The sequence below is a fragment of the Azolla caroliniana genome, unplaced genomic scaffold (genome assembly GCF_043228905.1).
Source record: "Azolla caroliniana isolate FFs.n. ecotype wild unplaced genomic scaffold, voAzoCaro1.0.p SCAF_2, whole genome shotgun sequence".
Classification (NCBI taxonomy): domain Eukaryota; kingdom Viridiplantae; phylum Streptophyta; class Polypodiopsida; order Salviniales; family Salviniaceae; genus Azolla; species Azolla caroliniana.
In genome coordinates, this window is record NW_028230437.1 from 488,427 (window position 1) to 510,760 (window position 22,334).

Genomic DNA, 22,334 nt, shown 5'->3' on the forward strand with positions numbered 1-22,334 from the left:
AAGAAATATGTGAGAGTGGTAGATTTGCACCACGTGCAAATTGTAGGGATCAAACAACTAGACTTAAAGAGGCCGAAAGGCTACTAGAGAGGTATGAAACTAATAATGCGACAATGCATATTGTGGACGAGCCTCGATATTGGTTTAAAATATTGAGCTTGACAAAACCGGATGTATGGTATAATGTATTGCTCCAATGTTCATATTGTGATTGCCACGACCCTGCGAGTAAATGTAAGCATATACTTGGCATCAGGATGATTATTGAGAGGCACATGCCACATCTATGTGGGTCATTGCCTTTTATAGATCATGCAACCTATATGCGCAATGACCATTTCACAGAGACGGAAATGGAGACAGAGGTAGAACCAGTCGAGGAGGCAAACCCTATAACATCACGAGTGGAGGAATGTTTGTCGAAATTACAAACGCTTGAGGGGGCTATTCAATGTTTTAAGCAAGGGTTACAATCCCTCGACTGTGCAGCAATTTTGGCATGTATGGAGTCCATTCAAGAAACAAGTGAGACATTGGTGTATCACACAGGTGCACCGAACCAACTAACGAAGAAGACCGTGGATCCATAGGGCGTAAGCAAGCAATTGGTGCAAAAAGGGGAGCATCAATCAACATTTCACAAGATCTTATTGGCAGCTCCCCAAACACTTCCAAGGCTCACACAGGAAAAATGCAAAGAGGCGCAAGTCGAGCTAGGAGGCGGTTGCCAATATGTGCGACAGATAAAATGCGATGCTTGCATTGCGATGCCTTGACCTTTAGATCAAGGGACTCAAATGTTGATTGTTGCAAGAATTGTGGTCGCATCTTGCCATCATCTCCGGATGAGCCATAAATGTTTGGTAACTTTCAACTTTTATGTTTTGCCAGGATTATTTGTTTTAACAGAAGTATGGTAAAGATCGTCGGTTTTAAGTAATTTAAGGTTGAATTTTGTGACTATTTGATATGTTATTGTAAGTTTACATTCTTCGTTTTATGTTTTAAATGTTTTTTAACTTTCAACTTTTATGTTTTAATATGATTATTTGTTTTAACATAAGTATGGTAAAGATCGTCGGTTTTAAGTATTTTAAGGTTGAATTTTGTGACTATTTGATATGTTATTGTAAGTTTTAAGGGTAATTAACAAGCTTATTTGAAGATTTTGGTTGGAATGATACATTTGGTTGGGCGACCTGCAACGGTTGGGAGACCAATCGGTTGGGCAACCTGTAACTGTCAGGGTTGGGTGACCTAAAACGGTTGGGCAACTTGCAACAGTCATAGTTGGGTGACCAATTTCGGTTGGGCGACCAACGACTCAGAGTTGGGTGACCTCTGACAGGGTTGGGTGACCATCGACTCAGAGTTGGGTGACCTCTGACAGGGTTGGGTGACCATCGACTCAGAGTTGGGCGACCTCTGACAACTTTTTTTTTCACGCGCTCTTCCTTATCGAAATCTGACGGTGCAGATCGCACGCACCTTCCTCTAGGCGACCTGCACCGTCTGTGGCCGCGATTCCCTCACCAGCCCTCTTTATGATTTGGTGCAGGATAGCAACGAGCTGTATACATACATACATACGTGTCAGTATGTATAATGTATGTATGCATACTGTAAGTATTATAAATTTATGTATATCATATATGTATAGTATACTATGCCCCTAAAAAGCTTTTCACAAATCTACTCGAGTTTCATCTCATGGAAATTAATTACACTAGACGACATGCGGCACCCTCCCCTCCCCTTCTACATTCAACAAGCCAACAAGCCAACAAGCCATGTAGTTAGTGAAAAGCCCCCACTAGGATGGCCTTATTTTTACTCTATGTATGCATGTATGTATGTATGTAGGTATGTATTGGAACATCACTAACACATATAGGAGAGGTCCTCATTAACTCGTGCATGATCCTCCTCCTCCATGTAAAAAAACATGGCTACATAATATGTTGCATACACTCTAGTCTATAATTAGAGCTAATTTTTATACGGATGCAAGTTTTCAATTGTTTTACCGGTTTTCTGCATTGAGAGTTAACTAATCATATCTGCCAAGGCTATAGAGGATCATGAACCTCTCATAAAACAAGGAAATAATCCATGGAAATATGTGAAAGATTAGTAAGAGATTATATATATATGATAATAAATCTGTAAGAATAACACTATAGCATAGGGACATGAGATAGATGCCTACAAGACTCATGATTGGTGTTGAACTAGAATGGTTCGACCACATCAAGGTGGCTTTCTCTATGTATGTACAAGTCATGACATCTAGTTTGAAGGTCGTTCCTCATCAAAGGATGCAAACCTTCCAGAAGAAAGAGCTAATGGGTGTTTTTGGCAAAGGTGTATGTCTAGCGTCATAGAAATAGTACCTTCTCCATCATCCGTTTGATGACTATCTTGGTAAGTAGAGTATAATACCTCTATGGTTGTCACCGGCCAACAACTCAACCTTGGTTTATCACAACCCACCAATCCCACAAGGTACAATTGTATCATCGTGTTGCATCTCTGGTCTTATGGTATTGTGACATGCATATGAGAGGGGGGTACTCATTGGACCCCATGAGTGGGTGATTAAGGAGAATTGACACGAGTGCCATGAATCATTTAGGGTACTATCGGGTGGGTAGACATCGTCGGGCTTCCTACCCATTACATTTTTCTATCGGAGAAATACCAATATTACCACTAGAATGGTCTGGAATGTTGACGAAAAAAGTCATCCACATTTCAAAATACGGTCCTCATTTCCTAACTCAATCCGCATATTACAGAAACACAAGCGTACTTACTTTCATACATTATATAGATACATACATACATACACACACACATACATATGGCTCGTTTCTATTTGCAACTAAAGCACACACCTAAAACCCAACCCGGGTTTGACGAACCTCTGTCACATCTAACCCGGGTCTGACAAGCCTCTGTCACACCTAACCCAGGTCGGACAAGCTATTTTGTAACACCTAAACCTAACCTGGATACATGAACCTAACCCGTTGCATGCACCTAACCTAGGTACCCAATTAAATTTTTTGAAGAGATCATTGTTTAAAAAAGATGCTAAGATTACTCAAAAATATCAAAAACGTTTTTTAAAATACAAAATTGCACGATTTTACATATAAAAATCACACGATGTAATGTAATAAAAAACTATGAGATCAAGGCTCTTGTTCAAAGGATGGCAAGATACACCCACAATTTTTGCAGCAATTTGCATTGGAGTCTATTGAAATCAATGTCAAACCATCACAATGCAAACATCGAACCTTCTCAGTGTCACATATTGTAAAGTTCTAATGGAGTAGCCTTGGACTTGTGATATGATTCTTTTTGCATGCTCATCCGTGCAACATGCCTTGCACAACCAACATAAAAATGTTCATCTTTACAACATTCTATTACATTAGGATGGACCGGCAAGTGGTACACATCAAGTCTCATTCCTGGGACATGACTTGAATGGCATCCGTATACATAAATGCTCATGATCCCATGTTTATCCCCTTCATTCACTCTTATATTTAAATGAAAACTACATCCAGAACGCTTTGAACCCTTGTGCAAGTGAGAGCATCCGACCACTTGTCGAGGCACACCTACACGATGACATTAGGTCTTGTTCCTGGGACATGACTTGAATGGCATTCGTATACATAAATGCTCATGATCCCATGTTTATCCCCTTCATTCACTCTTATATTCAAATGAAAACTACATCCAGAACGCTTTGAACCCTTGTGCAAGCGAGAGCATCTGACCACTCGTCGAGGCACACCTGCGCGATGACAATCATATCTAGTCACATGCTTGCCTTTTGGGAGTCCTCTCTGCAAGCATGTATGATACTTGATTTGAATCTCCGCCAGAGTATCATCTAACTTACTAGCTTCTACCTCTATCACTTTTGTGGGCGTTGTAGTCTTATCATATTTATTTACACTTGTGCCTAACATATGAATAGAATTCACCCTTTGTATTATCTGACATCCACATTAGCCAATTAGTGCTTGTACGTATGAACTAGTTATTCCATGATTGTGAAGATCCATGGCCCAATGTTTCTTCAACTCTTTAAGAGTTTGTAAGAGTGGGTAATGGGATGTCCCCCCATGTGTGTGCATTATGATGGACCGACATTGCTCTACATATGATACCCTTAGATGTGGCGACAACTTTGAGTAGAGTTCACACTCATTTTTTAGCATGAGTCGAGTCTTCATGCACCTCCATGCTACGATTGTGAGAGGTGCACCCTTTGCGGTCTCTTTTAAAGATTCTATCGTAACCTTTATATCAATCTTTAACCATTAAGTTATACGTACCTTCATTAAATGTAAAATACCTTGGCGAACAAAACATGAAGGGATCCAAGTCGTCCTTGATGTCGACATCGTCGAACCCTTGACCATCAATTGATTCGTTCGAAATTTCTGAATCTGAGAACTAATCCTCCAATTTGAATTCTGACTCAAATAGAAATTGTGTTTCATCCACTAACCCACATGAATCATCCATGATCACAAGTTTGAAATGAGAGCAAAGTGTTAAAAAGAACAATGTGTAATTGAGTGCAATATGAGAATGAGAGTAGTATGATAATGTGGAGCAATATGATAATGAGGGTGATAATATGATCCTAATCAGAGCAATGATAATCGTCTAATTCGTTTCATGTGATTATGGTAGCTCTTCAATTAACGAATACCATATTGATGATACCGATGGAAGAACCTTGAATCAAACATACAAAGCTCATTCTGAAAGCAATTAAAGAATTGCGACATGAAATGTCTTATATTTAAAACAATCGGCGCAAGAAGCCACAAACGACAAAGCTCATAATGAAGCAAAAGATATAGAACCATGCAACTTAGAAAGCTCATATCCGAGAATAGGTTATGAGAAGCCATACACAACATATTGATAAATCACATGATGAGACTCAACATATGTTTCTTAAATCCCAAAACAAAGATAAATATAGACGGCGTGGTGGAAGAAAGTAGTTACCAGGCCCGGGTACCCAGTAGCTATTCTAATGCAGGTGAGGTGCGGGTGTAGGTTTTTGTTCTAATGCACGTGTAGCAGGTTTCAAAATTTCAAAAGTTGGGGAAAATGAATTTATGCAAGGTTTTAATCATGTTGAAGTTGTGACCTAACCCTTAATAATGTTGAAGTTGTGTCGGGGTTAGGAGCTGAACCCGGGTTAGGATTATAGGATTACAAGGCCGGGGTTAGGTGAAAGGACTCCGGGTTAGGCTTAGATAATTACATTGCCCGGGTTAGGTTTTAAGCACACGCTTTTTATAGATGGAGATCGAACAGTGCAGATCGCACGCGCCATTCGAAACATGTTCTGCACCGTCCGTGTCCGAGATTTCCTCACCAAGCCTAATTATTATTTGGTAGCAAATAGAAACGTCGCATACATATACATACATACATACATATATATATACACATACATACATACATACATACATACATACATACATCATAATAGATACTAAATATGTACACAAACTCACACATATAATGACTGTCTGTGTGTGCATGTACATACATATTGATTTCATCTCATTAATTAGCGGTGGTTGTGGGGGTTTAAGCTTATTACTACCACTACTGTTTATTTGTCGGGATTAATTTGCGACTTCAGTAGTCAGTCCTCAATACATAGTAAGTAATATTAGTACGTGCCTTTGATTGATCTGTTGTGTATGTGTGTGTTGACCATATCCTAAATGCTTTAAAAAAAGGCAATCGCATCACATTTCTTAATCCTGAATTAAATGATGAAAGTGAAAATTCAGGTATTCACAGACTCGGGATATTTTGCAGCTATTTGCTATACTATAATTAGTTGATTCAACCAGATGTTATGGTGATGATTCATTCCTTAACCGGTTAATAACGTGATTTCTGTAAATAGATCATTGCTGATTGAATCAATCTACACTAGAGCTGGATCTAATGATCTGTCAAAGTATAGATTGACGTTGCTTATTTAATGATTATCTCGTTTATAATTTGATTGTTTGTTTATTCATTTTAAATCAAATTTTTGAACACCTGCACACACACATTTATATATGGTGTTCATTAATCTATGCTGGTCTTGGGCGTAGTTATGACAGCATATGTGTACATCTCGATCCCAGGCGTGTTCGTTTGGGTTTTGAGTTGCATATGTTGTTACTACCTGGGCCGACATGCTGCTCATCGGAGTACAAGGTCCACATCCGTCAATGCAAATGTTAATCGGGGGCCTCCATGCAAATTTCCAAATCCCTCAATGCCACAAAACGCCAACCCCACATTGGTATGATGTGATGAAGATATATATTATCTTATACCCCATGTAAGTGTTTAATTTATATGCTCAGTAGGACAATTATGCTGTATATTATTGTGCGTGTAATAGCCCAGCCACAACTTTACCATCATATAATTTGTGTGGTTATGGCGAGGAAATGTAATTCCTAATGTAATTCCTTCGCAAATGAGTTGTGAGTTGTGGCAGCTTCATTAATGCCATGTCAAAAAGAAGTTAGGATGGTGACTCCCCTTTATCAATCTATGTCTTTTTCATGCATGAAGTTATGATATTCTTCTAGAATCCAAATTTCTTCATGGGTTATATGAAATGTGTCCTTTTGAGGTTCTTATTTCTGAGTGTTTTTTAGGTTCTAAATTCTTATGTTCTCTACTATTACTTCATTTAATAATTACTATGGCTTAACTTTTGTCATGATATGGAATGTCACATTGTCTTTACAAACCTGGTGATTCTGTGATCACCTTGGCTGGTACTTTCATCATTCCAGCATTGTGGTGATTCTTCATGCATATAATTTATATAGCTTAACTAATGATTACTCGTATAGGCAATCTTCGTGGCTTGAACTTTTCACAATTGATGATGATTATTTCACACATAATTATCTTTGGTTAAAGGTTCCTCATACACAATCTTCCGGCTAAAATATTTCACAATTAATAATGTATTGTAGCATAACTGTAATCTGGATATCTTCCTATACACAATCTTACAAGTGCCTCTTTTGGGATTCAATATACAACATCAATATACACTTGCCTAACATGTACAGACCCTAGGTTTTCTTTTTGCCATTCCCCTACACAAAACCTTCAATAGCACTCAATCGTCATTGGCATCTTCATGCTATTGTCCCTTAAAACTTTTGTTTGAGGATTATGCTAAGGTTCGAGTCCCAACGCATAGCACTTCTATTCCATGAACCTTGTTTTCTGGTGAAGCAGGGTACAAAAAAGCATCAGAAGTGCTGCAGATTTCTTATGGAACAAAGATCTCAATCAGTGTGCCAACCTAACCAAGACTGTAATTACATGGTTTATTCTTCTCTCAAAGCCAAAGCACATCTGCTCGTTGCAGCTGGCAGATAAATATTATCCATACCAATGTATGCAACACTGCATGTACTCTTAACCAAGAGAATTTTGGTATGCCTAATTTTATGCTTCATTCTTCTCTTAAAACCTCAATTCCATCTGCCTCTGTGTGCATCGCAGCTGCCACATATATATTTTCCATACCAACATATGCAACACCACACTTTGCATCCAATTGTAGTGCTTGCTCAAATGCCCATCTCCCAAGCTTCACGTTCCTCCATTTTCCACACGCACCCAATACTGACAAGAATAGGGGAAGATAGCCTGAATATGATGCTTTGTCAAGCAAGGTGTTCACCTTGTTGAAGCATCCTGAACGACCAAATAGATCTATCATACAAGTGTAGTGTTCTAATGCTGGTGCGAGATGGTAAACACCACACATTTCATTAAACAGATTGTCCCCTTCTTTTAATAGACCAGCATGACTACATGCAGATAGCATAACAACAAACGTGACCAAATTTGGTGATATACCATCCATCCTCGCTTTTCTATACAGGTGCAAAACCACATCAGCTTGACCTAATTGGGCATATCCAGCCATTAGGGCATTCCAAGGCACAAGATTCCGCACAGGAAGCTGTTCAAAAGTTTCTTGTGCTTTCTCCAAGGCTCCACATCTGCAATACATGTCCACCAATGCAGTGCTGAGCACCACGTCTTTGAATAATAAACCTTTCTTCCTAATTTCAGCATCTATATCTTCCCCTATTTGCAGAGACCCAACAATGCCACAGGCTTTCAAAACACATATGTAAGTCACAGCATCCAGAGAGATTCCCCTAGTTTTCATTTCTCTGAAACATTCCAATGCTTCATCGCTGAAGCCAGATTGACAATACCCAGTGATTATGGTATTCCAAGACACAACATCCTGCATTGGAATCTGCTCAAATACTTCTCGCGCTTTCTCCAACATGCCACACTTGAAATACATGTCCACCAGTGTATTTCCAAGCACGACATCTTTCTGCAACAACCCTTGCTCGCTAACCTTAACATGGATATCTTCACCAATCTTTAGAGCCCCTATTGTGCCACATGCTTTCAACGCACATATATAAGTAACCGTATTCGGATGGATATTTTCATCTTCCATTTGTTTGAAATATTTCAATACTTGATCACCAAGTCCTCGTTGGGCATATCCAGTGACTAGGGCATTCCAAGCCACAATGTCCTTCCTCGGCAGTTGTTCAAATACTTCTTGTGCTTTTGTCAAGGCACCACACTTGCAATACATATCCACCAATGCAGTTCCAAGCACAATGTCCTGCAACAATCCTTGTTGCCTGATCTTAGCATCTATATCTTCCCCAATCTCTAGAAACCCTGCATTACCACAAGCTTTCAAAATACATATGTATGTCACCGCTTGTGGACTAACTCCTTCATCTAGCATCTTTCTGAAACATTTCAATGCTTCATCATTGAACCCAGCTTGAACATATCCACCAATCAGAGCATTCCACGTCACAACATCTCGCACTGGAAGCTGCTCGAAAACTTCTTGTGCTTTGTCCAATTCACAACATTTGCAATACATGTCCACCAATGCAGTGCCAAGCACAAGCTCTTTCTGTAGTAAACCTTTCTTTCTAACTTCAGCATGTATATGTTCCCCTATTTGTAGAGACCCTACTAAGGCACAAGCTTTTAGAATGCTAATATAAGTTACCTCATTAGGAAAAACTCCCTCATCTTTCATCTTTGTGAAGCATTTGATTGCCTCATCCGCAAGTCCATGTTGGGTATATCCAGTGATGAGGACATTCCAAGTCACAATATTGCACGTGGGAAGCTGTTCAAAAACTTCTCGTGCTTTCTTCAAAGCACCACATTTGGAATACATGTCAACCAACGCAGTTCCGAGTACGACAGATTTCTGCAATAACCCTTGCTTTCTAACCTCAACATGTATATCTTTCCCTACCTCTAGAGACCCAACTATCCCACATGCTTTCAAAACGCATATATAAGTTACCACGTCAGGACAAACACATTCATTTTGCATCTTTCTAAACCATTTTAATGCTTCATTACCGAACCCATGTTGGGTATATCCTGTTATAAGAGCATTCCAAGAGACTACATTGCTGTTTGGAAGTTGTTTGAATACTTCGTTTGCCTTCACTAGATCACCACATTTAGAATACATGCTCACTAATGCATTCCCAACCATAACATCTTTCTCCAGTAACCCTTGATTTCTGACCTCTACATCTATGTATTTCCCGATCTCTAGAGATCGAGAAGCTCCACAGGATTTCAATATAGGAATATAAGATCCAACATCAGGACGAATTGCTGAGATTTGCATATTTTTTAAGCACTTTAATGCTTCATCGATGTGGCCATGCCTAGCATATCCAGTTATAAGAGCATTCCAAGATACAACATCTCTCACAGGGAGCTCTGCAAATACTTGTTGTGCTTTCTCCAACATACCACACTCCACATAAGTTGTGATCATAGCAGTAGCAATATAGATGTCTTTTCTTATCAAGTTTTTGCTTACGACAGCCTCATGTATCCTTCTGATCTTCCGCACGTTCTTCTCTTTACCGCATGATTTGATGAGATTTAAGAGCATATTTCGATCCTGAAAAGTCAATTTCGGGAGGTCATTGAAAACAGGCGTTACTTTGGAACCAATAGAATTGGGATGTTTTAGTTTTTCTTCGCCACTGACGAATCCATTCATCAGTAATAATGTAGTGCTTCTGTATGATCAAAGGAACAATCACAATTTGAATAATAGAAGACAGGCTTGAAGATTTTACCTTATCGTGCGGATCATCCTTTAAAAGGAACTCGTCCTTCAAGAGCTTGTTATTCTTGGCAAACAGAGTAGCAGTTCTTTCCATAGCACTGTTTTTCAGGAAGATTAGGCTTTCCGATCGAAACACAGTGTTTTGCATTTGCAGCGAAGAAGATGATTAGGAAGCATTCTGTGACCTATCCTTTCCATCCATAGCTCACAAGTAAACTCTAAAGCTTTCAATTTCTATAAGAAGGAACAGGGCATTTCACACTTATACATTGAGTGAGTGAGAATGACTCGCTTTACGACTTACGCCAGAGAAACCAAATAACATCAAATGCACGTATGGTGGGTTCTCATCGATCATACGAAAAGAGGGGCCGAATATGGCCTCCCGTTGAACTATAGATAAATAGGTAGATAGATAGATAGATTACAATGTCAACCGCCTAACCAAAATGCTTGTTGATGGTCAGGATAAAAGTAGGTAAGGTGGGGAGTTTCTTGCCTTGCCTACTATAATATCTTACACATGAGGTTGAGCAAATCGTATTTGAGTGGATTGGCGATAAAAATAAGATGAACCTAGGCATGACAAACCAAAACTATTCCGTTTATGGCTATTTGGGTTGGGGTCTATTTAATTCGAACTCTTCTCGGCTTCCTTTCTCCTTTTTTAATTGGGGATGTTGCAATGTGGAAGTGTGTGTGTTTGTATTTGAATGTGTGATTACTTATCAAATGTATTGATTGTCGTCATATTTATGTAAAACTTTCAAACGAAACAATGAGAAGTTTAATTGAAAATTCGATCTTCTTCTACTAATATGTTAAAGGTTCTCTTCACAAATATATTCAAACATTTGACCTAGTGTTTATGCGACAACTTCAATTATAATGCAATCAAATTGTAGAAAGGTAAAGAGATGCAAGATGTATGTCATTGCCTATGGGTGTGTGTACGAATTTTTGTGGTTGTGGAAGACAACTTTTCGCCAAGCAATAGTTAAAAATACCCTCGTATTATCTAGTGTGTATTTTGTGTAACTCAAAAATGAGGTGTAAGAACTGATCATGAATACCTTTAAGTCTTGGCAAGTGATATCAAACAACACGAAGTTTGGTTGCAAATAATTCATTATTCTACTTGTGGGTCACATGTGGAACATATGAGAGGAAGGTATTTAGACTCTTGATGTGAAATCGTATAGAGCAATCAAAACAAGAGATTGTCATGTAGGTATTATGTAAAAAGACAAATTATTGAAATGTCACTTAACTTAAAGAAATTCCCCAAAAGGCCCACATGTTGACATTTTTGTGAAGCTAAGCTCCAAGTAGACGGCACACATGAGAAAATAGTTCCTATTAACCCATCCAAAATAAATTTATGTTGGTAACCATATCTCTTTTCTTAATGAGCCATTCCTCGTGCACTTTTGTGAGGTCGTCCTCCCATGTAAAAATCCTCTCGCCTTAAGGAGATCCTCATAGGCGCACTAGAAAATGTCTATATCATGAGCATCTTCTAAGGTGCCACCATACTTTCATTGGAAACAAATTCTCCTTTTACGATACATACATATTCCTCTTGAATTGGGAATTTATTTATTTATCATTCACAAAAGTTTATTTATTTATTTTATGTCTATACTAACTTTTGCTTGAATTTTATTTTCTTTCTCATTCTCTTTAATTTGTGTTTATTGTGATCTCCATTGGTCTTGGCTCAAGTTATGCATTTATGTTGTCATATGTGTGCTGATAATGAAGTTGTTGTCATAATTGGGCATATGTTTGTTGATTTATGACTAACTTTGTAGATCAGGCTCGCAAAATGTTTCGACTCAAGATCTTTGTCGGATATCAAATCGACATCGAGAAGCATATAAAACCTTTATTTAAAGTGCTAGAGAGGATAAAAGTTGCCTTGGATTCAACCTTTGATGGTACAAAGGAATCTAACATCAACTTGAAGAAGTGGTAAAATCAAATGTTGGCCATGGGAATCGAGGCATCAACTATATGAATAAAGATGCCCATTCAAAGGTTTTAACAACAACTCTGAGGAGGGTAAGGTAATCGTGATAATGTTACGATAGATTGAGACCTAGTTTGAAGAGAGGTAGGTCATAGGGCGGAATGTATCTTGAACATTAGGGAAAGGAATGAAAGTGATCTAGAATGTTTCGAGAAAAGACATGAGCATTACACTGACGTTCGAATAAGAACAATAGAGATTTGTATTTTCTCGCTTAGAAATATATGTGGACCACCTAACGGCACTACCATATCGTTGGGTAGGGGTTCATATCATATCATATCATATGACACTGATGCAATTATTTCTCACTAAAACACATCAAGTTGTTGTAGTCTTTAAGTAGACGGAAGAAGAAAGAAGAAGAATATATACATACATACATACATACATACATACATACATACATAGTGCTGCTCTCCTCCCGTGTGACTGTAATGGTTTCAAGGAGGAGGAGTTTCCCACACAGGCTGGCTCCCCAATGGCGTCGTCGGTTCGTGTGCCACGTGTGCTGGGAAGCGGCAAGCGGGCTGCTCCTCCATTGCCACGATTGCCAGATGGACGTCCACGTGGCTTGCTGCGCCAACGCAGACACTTCCCTCTGCGACACCACCCACGTCTCTCACCCACAACACCCGCTCTCCCTGCTCCACATCATCCGCCACGTGGACCATCAGTGCGACGGGTGCGGTGCCACGTCGGGAGACGGCGCCGACCTTATCTTCTTCTCGTGCAGGGCGTGCGAGTTCGATCTATGCGGCCTCTGCGTTCGGGCCCCGCTCTCCCTCAACCATCCTGGACACCCCCACGTGCTGGCCCTAGGTAAGCTGCTTTGCTTATACATACATACATACATACATACATACATACATACATAATCCATGATCGATTTCATTACCTTATGGTATAGATCAATTGAGCTTGCTCAAGTGGATTAATTATTTGAGTTGAGCAACTGATCCGGATTAATCTTCAATGTTTAGGTTAATTACGCTGATCAATTATAATTAGGAATTCGAGGATGCTTTGATTCATTCACTCAGGCGCGTGCACACACACACACACACACACGATATCCTGGATTTGATTGGCTAAGATTTAATGTCTTCCTCTGACTATTGATAACAGCTAAAAACAGAAGGCCATGCACTGCATGCAATGGATGCGGAGAGTCATCCCAACTGAATCAGTTGATGTATCGTTGCAACACTTGTGATTTCGACCTACATCTGGTAATATCTCTCGTTCTCTCTCTTTCTTAAATTGGCGATACCTACCTATGTAATTTACATCAAGTAGTAGTAGTAGTAGTAGTGGGTTTCTGAATCTACACAACAAGCAGCTACATGGGATACAGTAGTAGTAGTAGTAGTAGTAGTAGTAGTAGTAGTAGTAGTAGTGTGTACTGACTGAAGGACATAGTAAATGGACACCATCATTTGGCGGCGGTTTCTGCAGTCGTGTGTGAGATTGGCACAACAGCTGGAGCATCCCCATCACCCGGGCCATACACTGAGCTTACGCATGCAGAGCACGAGTCGGCGGTGCAGGTGCTGTGTGTGTGGCGACAACACATCCTCCACATGGGCATACACATGTGAGGGCTGCCGCTTCTACATGCATCCCAAATGTAGCGGCATGGAGCATCGTGGGGCCCTCGTGGATTCGCATGTACCTGACGATCCCTACCTTAATCTCCTGTCCCATTCTTATAATGATACAACTCGCCATTTTTACGACAGGCTCCTCCAATTACCAAGCACCATATTAGATCGTGCTCCATCGCATACCAGTAATAATGCGGAACATGAGACTATTAATACATTGTCTCTTCTGCAAGCTCTCTCACGAAGATTACCTCCTTCGCTCACTGCTCGTGATGCGGATGCTCTCGAAAGAGTCATCGCGCTGCTCAGAATAGGTGGATCCTGATTCCTGATCAATGCTATGCTAGGTGGACCAAGATCAAACAAACACATGGGTACCATATGCTTCTAACAAGTCGGATTCAGTAGAGTGGGGCCAAAAACTTTGTAGGACACCACAACACAACGATAAAGTATGTATTGTAACACACCTCTTCCTCGTCAAAATCAAACGTGTGGTCATCCCTCATCACTCTAGTATATGATCAGGAATACTTTTAGACATCTTGCTCTTGGAAAAGGTCCACCTTTTCTCATCTTACTTGGACTTGTATATATTCTTTGCCATGTACAGAAAACATTGATCAGCTTTTATTTGCTACAGTACATGTTTGTTAGGTACCCTCCTCCATTCATGTGATCTTTTACATCTAGAGGAGGTGCTTTCTATCATAGAAGAGAAAAAAGGTGCCAAGAAAGAGGGGGCATAGATCAGGGTGTATGGACCACTAGCAGGTTACATGATGCATGTCTCGAACTTCAGAGATTATAATGATATATTAACCTCCACAATGAGCTCCATGATTGGACCATAATGACCATAAAGGGTTCTCCACCATCCTTATCGGCAAGAGGACGAGAAACTATTAACAGCTGATGCAAAAGCTAGTTGCTTAAACCTCATTGTTTTGAACTTCCATGAGTTTGGTTTGATAATACAAGCAAAGAACGTGCTTAGTCTCATCGACGGTTCTGTCCTTGTTCATAACTTTTAGGAGGATAATACAAACTTGTCAAAATTCTTGAAACGTTTAATTAACGTCCTCCTATATAAGGCATTCCAAAGTGAAACATACATTTATTGTTGGGGCATTAAAACAACATAACTTACTTGTATTCTAGTCTGCGTGATTCACCTACTCCAAGTTTCTATTTATAACGTGTGAACTTCACTTTGACATGGGCGTCTAGATGTGAGGTTGGGCTCACTAATGTTCCAAAATATTTAGAATGTGTGCTGTTGCAACAATACTCAAACCCTTTCCTTCCATTTCCTCTACATGCACATCCAAATAACCTTCAACAAGAAATCTTTAGAATTCGTTTCGATGGACTTCCTATAGTGGGACAATTTCTCATGCAACATTTCAGAAGATGATTCCAAGAGTTTATCCTTAGCATGATACATATCTATAGCTTGTATTGTCCCTCTGCCTCAAGAGTTCATTATGTGGGAAGACATCATATCAAATGCATTCTAGCCAATAAGCCTCTATTCTTGCATATATTTCTAGGTTTCGTTAGATAAGCCTGTTAAATAAAGAAAGCAGAACTATGACTTCTTGGAAACAAAACAAAAATTTCGGACCTCTTATCAAAAAGACATCATCTCTCACCACTTCTCCTGTTTTTTGGACTACGACCTGCACATCAAACAAGGACATCGCACGTGTGGCCCTCACAGATACTCCCAGCAACTAGTTACGCATCTTTTGCCTATAGGTCTCCATGCCTTCTGATTGAAAATGTCTCTAACTCATTGATTGCTTACGACTAACCTGATGGAAATGCGAAGTTCAGACATTAAGTACCTCTTGCCTTTTAATTGTAATATCTAACACTTAAGCATCTACAAAATTAATTATAGGCTTAACGGGAGCTATAAGAAAGAAAAGGCACCACAGTAACATCTTGGATTAAGTCAATCTTCCACATAATCAAAGGATTAAGAGACACGAATACGAATTTTGAGAAAGCAGGGGGTTCGTAGAGGCCATGATAGATAGATTATGAGATTAACAGGGTACAATCTAATATCGATGAATCAACTAATCTTTACAAAAAATTAATTGAATATCTGGATCATGAGATTGCAACAAGGTGGGTATGCTATGATGATGAATCGTTCGAATTTCTTATATACAATTGTACATACCGTTCCATGTTTCAACCTCATAAAACAATATAAGAACCAGCAAAACTACTAATTTTAAGAGACCTGCTCATCCACATTGTCACTTGCCTTAGTGATATCTTTACCCTTAGCTTCCACATCTCCACAATCTAGAGGATAGTATACAGGTCCTTGGACCTTTGGTTCATTGTAGAGAATATAATGCTGGACGATGAACAGCAGATCAAAAGCAATAACAGTCTGCACCAACAGGGAATTTATTAGCAAAAAAAGACTACCTCAAACCTTATAAGAGAGAAGAAAGATCACAGACCAATGATAATAGGGGCTTTCCGATGTTGCCAGAGAAATTCACGATAGAATCTTGATCGATAGACTGCACACCCATTTGCAAAAAGTTTCCAATCCCACCAGATAAGTCAAGGAGAATGTTACCAATGCTCCATCCAACAGTGCTTTTCCTTTCATAGTTCATCCATGCCTGAAACCAGAAGAACAGAAAAAGTTGTGATATGACCAGTTGGTTTCAAGAAACATAAAGACCAACTGGATGGAAAAGGGGTTACCTGAGGGATATATTTGATAAGTGTCATGATAACTTGTATAATGCTGTCAAAAAATGTCCTCTCAGTTTGTCTCTCACATGCACTCACTCACTCAATCACTGTGCATAACACTAGGCACTATCATAGGCATTTCTCCAGGTGCACAACTTTCTTAGTCACCATGGCCAACAATCCTGTACTTGCACTGTGACCACTCTAATCAAATCATTATGGAAACAACATTCAAGCTCATCGGAGGTTTTCCCTCCAGTGATATTGCCAAGGCAAGGGAATAACAAACTTTAGGATGAGTGCATTGAACTTGGTTAAGGGAAGTGTGAAGTGGTCAAAGGAATAAATGACCAAATACAAGCAACCAAAATAGAGTTCATTGAACCCAATGAAGGAATGGAGTGAATGTAGCCCAACAGATCACATCAAATATCAAGGAAGATGAACGTAGGAAGAGAGGTGTTGCATATCTCATGTCCTTGAAGGATGGGAAATTTCTAATGAAGATTGTAAAACTCTTGCTTTGATTGACCCTTCATCAATTTAATTTCCAATAAATGGAGACATGATTATCATGTATTATAGCAAGATGGATAATTTCCTGAGTTCTTCAACAAGCGAAGTCATCATTGGATTACCAAGATTTCAGTAACTAGTGAAAAGTATCAAACTTGCCGGAGTTTATGCATTTCAACAATCTGGAGACTGTGTGGTCTATTGTGAAGGAAGATAAATAATCGGAGCCTTCCATAAGGCTAAACTTATATGAATATGATCAGGTGCTAGATGCATTTGATAGAAAGTACAAGTTGTTTAGCATATTCAGTTTTCTATTAATCGTTGCATTAACAATAGTTATGTTTTTTTATGCCTTAAAAATAATGGATATAAGGGAACAAGTTAACTCACTTGAAAACAGATACAAGCCAAAGCCATTGGCCTTGAGTCCAACCTACTATTGTACAAATAATAGCCACAATCCATGCTCCACCCGAGATCCCTATTGCCATCTTTGACACTTTCTGATCACCCCTCTGCAGAGATTACATTCACATTTAGCTAGCAATATATAAACCATGGATATGACCAGCAATATTCCACATTTCAGTAAAAAATCCATTGTCGTTAAATTTCCATAGGTTATACAACAATGTTCAGCACGATAATCAAAGGATTGCATTTTTTACGCAACTACAATTGAATAAATAATGCTTTTGTGCCATCAGACCACACAGATTAGATTGCATTCTATTATATGATGCATTAATTTCAAAACTTGCCAACCTGAACTTGTTTAATACCATGAAACATATGTCAATATAAAACAAACAGCTCTCCAAGATGAACTGGAAGTAACGTACAAGTAGAATCTACTGTTGTACTAAAAACAGTGGTGCGAACTTCAAGAGGAGTAACCAAAAGATGGCCAATACACTACAAACTGTCAATAATAATATAAGACCAAAACTGCTAGTGAAAAACCATCCGCAGTGGCTCTCATTGGCTACTAAAAGTATCATGAGCATATCTGCCTTGGAGATATTTCAGATGGAACACTCCTTCCAACAGACAATGATAATCTCGAATTCCACCCATTATGCTAGCACTACCCTTACTGCACGCTGTTTCTTGAAATAACATTTGAACAGAATATAAATCAGACAAAGGTACCGTAATCCACCTCAAAATTATACAAGAACTTGTAAAACGATGTATTCAGTGGGGTTCCAGTCCACAACTAACTTGGAGGTTATGATGCCCAAATTTACCTTGTGAGAACTCTGAATTAAGTGTTAACTAGTACATGTGGATTCCTATACGATGTAAAAGATGCTCCAAAATACATCATGATTCATGCACAATGCCACTCTTTATATGAGGAATCATGGCCCAATGGAAAGTACAGAATGAGGGAATATCTATGGAATAAGGGTCCATTGCAAAGTCAGTAGTTTTTTGAATCATTCTTTCAAAAATCAAAACAAAATTTGTTTGATCCTTATGCCATCAATAGTTCATTTACTTGCACCAATTTCTTAAGACTTTTTCTAACCCGACCTTTGTTTCAATTTCGTATTAGTTACTTGGATCCTCCTCTGTTTGGGAAATTCTATAGCAACTTGGAAGCGGCGATTGCACACATCTGAGTTTCTAAAACTACGTGTCAAAATGTTGATCAAGTGATTAGATGGATTAATTTTGGAGGGACAGCACTCAATGTTGAGTTCAAACCTCAAGGTTGGACTATTAAATGGACAATGAAAACTAAGATCGGGATAAATGTTCAAAGTAAGACATTTGAGTTACAGGAAGTTTTAAAAAGACATAACATTTGTTTTCTCATTTATTTATTTGTCTACTTGATAGTTTTTTATTTGTTTGTTTATTCATTTATTGATTTATTTGTTTATTTATGTTCATCATCTCTTCAGACTCATACTGAAGTATGATTTTAACAGTACGAAGAAGTTATTGTAAAAGTCCCCTGTCTTTACATGACCATAATAAGCTGCTGCGTCCAAAACAGACAAAATGGATTTTCCTAGTTCCAAGTTGACTTAGAAACAATAAAACCTTATGAGCCTACTATGATTAAATGGTGAAAAAACATGTTCAAAAAAATAACCAAAATACTATGAAAATGAATACCAAGGGTCAGGTTCAGATGAAGCTGGATTGTTGAAAAGATGAAAAATGAAATACTATATTAACATCTTCAGAAAATATGATGCGACTGTGATCTGACATAGCATCTGATTAAACGAAAAGAAGAATGATATTGCACCTCAGCAAATAGCGATAATATTTGACAGAGAATACTATGATTAAATGGTGAAAAAACATGTTCAAATAACCAAAACATCTTCAGAAAATATGAGTCAGGTTCAGATGAAGCTGGATTGTTGAAGAGATGAAAAATGAAATACTATATTAACATCTTCAGAAAACATGATGCCACTGTGATCTGACATTGCGTCTGATTAAAATGAAAAGAATGAGATTGCATCTCAGCAAATAGCAAGAATATTTGACAGAGAATACATCCTCTAGGGATAGTATGAGCTGGGTCAGACGACAGGACTATTCGAGGTGAGTACATAGATGTACAAGTTACAAGTGGGGCAGATGTGGAAAATTGTTTCGAAAGTCAGGCATCGGTCACTGTATCCTCCAGAACCAGGTGCCTTGATAAGTGTGCTCAGTGACAGACAATGATACTCTGGTTATAATTGCCTATAACTTAAAGAGTTTCACATTAGACAGTGTTGAGAGTGGCCCAGAGCATAACTATTATTGACTAGGTTCTTGAAGTGTCATCAACTGTGGTGCTGATCATGCTTTCCCATGATGATACCTAAGTTGATGGTTTTTGACGATCTGGTCACCTCTAGAACTGATATGGTAGACAGATTTAGGGTCCTAGCTTTACAGCAACCCACCTCAGCAGGTTCCCTCCCAGGAAAAACTAGACCAGACCATCTGCTGCCCATACGAAAAACGGACAGCAGAAAAAAATGAGGCTTACATGTACTTCCATTACACAATGAGAAAATGCTGAGGATTGAAAGCATTCCCAATCCTCATCCCTGACAATGCATCAAGGGGTACGGTGGTTAAATTTGCAAATCACAATTGGCCATATGCATAAATTTCAGGAAATGTTTGCATTGGAGGTCACAAAATGCAAAACGTGAATAAATTGTGATGGTTGCCCTCATATTTTCCTGTGCATTTAAGATCAGAAACATTACGTCATTGCATCATAAAATAATTGGGTAGCCCATACTAATTTTACATAACACAGAACCCCAAATACCTCATAAAAGAGCACTTGCATAGCAGTGAAAAAGGTTAACAGTACTGCATGTATAGAGAAGGCTACATCACTTGCAGCTACAGGAATCAGCTGTATAAAAAAACAAAAACTTATGTTAAAAGTGTACAAATGTAGCATATAAAGTGCTCAGCTCAAAACGCTGTCAAAATCCAGAAAGTATATCACTAATAAGGGTATGAACATTATGGAAATCTCTAAAAAGGACGACCATTACCTCAGAGAATCCATATTTCTCATGATATTGGATCTGCACAATGGGGATAAAGTACATGCCAACATTGTAAATCAAGTAGGACGTGTGCTTTGTCAGGTTGAGTATCACGAAATCGAAATTAAATCCAACCACACTGATGAAAGGAAATGCAAAAGCTCATCAGAATGTGAACCCTTTCTCATCAGAATATTAGCACACCACGTACAGGACTATAAAGGGCTCAATCTCATCAGGATACATCCACAAACATAGAATTTTCAGAGACACACAGGAGGAAGATGAAAGTTGAACTATAAGGCAGAGTATTAAGACGATATAATATCATAGCATAAGATGAACCTAATCTCCTCAGAATACGAACAGAATGTTTGCAGACTTTGATCACAATGTTAACCTGAGACCCTCGAGGATTTCATAGTTCAATTGAATTGAAGTACTAAGACTTACTTGCCTTTCCATTCATGAATTGAGTATTATATTAATCTAATCCGATCAACATATTAACAGGGTTTGCCAAGGAATTCAAATATCAATGGTTTGCATAAATTGAGGGATGCTGCTAACTTGAGCTCATCAGAACATTACCGTGATGTAATCAGAACATTGATCTAACGTCATCCAAACAGTAATCTAAGCTCGCCAGGCGATTGAACTAACATCATCAGAACAAAGAATGAAAACGAGAATTTGTCGACAGATTCCAAGAAAATACAGACTTGCCTTTTCCTTTGGAAATTGAGGATGACCTGAGGGTAGAAGCTGCAAGACCATGTCGTGAAAGCGAACCATCCAAGGACTTGATAAAGGATCAGAAGATGAAAAGAACGCCACTCTCCGAGCACGCTCTCCATTCTTCTCTGTCTTCTTCCCCCTTCTGTTTCTTCACGACTTGTCTTTCTGTTTTACCTTTCTCCTTCTCCTCCTCCGTCGTGTATTTATTCGTCTTTCAGATTGTTTTTCCTGATGCAGAATGTCGTCTAGGGACAGCGAACCTCGTGTAAGCCTATATATCTGTAATTAGCGCTAATTATAGCTTTTTGCTCACCTTCTAAATGTAGCAAACCATCCATAACTGACACCAAACCCCAAGCGAAGAATATACATATATTGATCGTTCTCGTTATATACTACGTACATGATACATCCATCAATCATGTCCTTCTCCTCCTCTATTTCTCTCCTTCTCTCTCCTAGAAGATTCCCATAAGAAGAGTACCTTGGACAACTTTGTATGTCCAACTTCCAAGAGTAAAATAAGCGAAATCTTTGTCTGCCTGGGAGTAAAATAAGTGTGCCACTTACTCCCGCTCCGACCCTCATGGTTATGCTTGATGCTCCCCGTGTGCTTTTTGCTCATGTGTGATTAAATCTTAATATCAATAGAATGAGGGGGCAAGGATTTTTATATGTGAACCCTATTTTTCTTATTTTCGTCCCTTCCACATGGACTGTAGAGGGTTTGCATGCTTTTTATATAAAGGGACATTTGTATGCAGTCCATGAAAAACCAAGGTCATGATATTCAACATTGGCCGAGCATGAATAACTAGAACAAATTGTCCATAACTTCCTTACATGGAAACATTCACTATAATGATAATGTCTATGGTTATCAATTATTGAACATTTGTATGTGTGACTTAGACTTGTGGTTCTATTCA

At 38.8% G+C, this 22,334-nt stretch overlaps 2 protein-coding genes across 2 annotated transcripts; both read right to left on the reverse strand.

Moving 5' to 3' along the window:
* Nucleotides 1-7,027: 7,027 nt before the first annotated feature.
* On the reverse strand, nucleotides 7,028-10,436 carry LOC147866938 (pentatricopeptide repeat-containing protein At4g18520, chloroplastic-like). Its single transcript, XM_087339712.1, has 2 exons — nucleotides 10,263-10,436; nucleotides 7,028-10,081 (listed from the first exon to the last, which is right to left on the reverse strand). Exons 1-2 carry the CDS (start codon nucleotides 10,398-10,400, stop codon nucleotides 7,544-7,546), a joined length of 2,676 nt encoding a protein of 891 aa, XP_087195838.1. The 5' UTR covers nucleotides 10,401-10,436; the 3' UTR covers nucleotides 7,028-7,543.
* Nucleotides 10,437-15,810: 5,374 nt separating this feature from the next.
* LOC147866939 (PQ-loop repeat family protein / transmembrane family protein) lies at nucleotides 15,811-21,602 on the reverse strand. The gene is made up of 7 exons (XM_087339713.1): nucleotides 21,394-21,602; nucleotides 20,674-20,806; nucleotides 20,439-20,528; nucleotides 17,531-17,655; nucleotides 16,631-16,673; nucleotides 16,378-16,545; nucleotides 15,811-16,304 (listed from the first exon to the last, which is right to left on the reverse strand). The coding sequence occupies exons 1-7, from the start codon at nucleotides 21,522-21,524 to the stop codon at nucleotides 16,140-16,142; spliced, it is 855 nt and encodes a 284-aa protein (XP_087195839.1). The 5' UTR covers nucleotides 21,525-21,602; the 3' UTR covers nucleotides 15,811-16,139.
* Between the last annotated feature and the right edge of the window lie 732 nt (nucleotides 21,603-22,334).

Bases quoted from the DNA above. Each gene is read 5' to 3' on its own strand.
- LOC147866938 (XM_087339712.1), bottom strand. From the start codon at position 10,400: ATGCAAAACACTGTGTTTCGATCGGAAAGCCTAATCTTCCTGAAAAAC. The intron at 10,082-10,262 runs GTAAAATCTTCA...TTGACTTTTCAG, and splicing joins AGGATGATCCGCACGATAAG to GATCGAAATATGCTCTTAAA.
- LOC147866939 (XM_087339713.1), bottom strand. From the start codon at position 21,524: ATGGAGAGCGTGCTCGGAGAGTGGCGTTCTTTTCATCTTCTGATCCTT. The intron at 20,807-21,393 runs GCAAGTCTGTAT...TCCTTTCATCAG, and splicing joins CTCAATTTCCAAAGGAAAAG to TGTGGTTGGATTTAATTTCG. The intron at 17,656-20,438 runs GTATTTGGGGTT...TAATCTCTGCAG, and splicing joins TGCAAGTGCTCTTTTATGAG to AGGGGTGATCAGAAAGTGTC.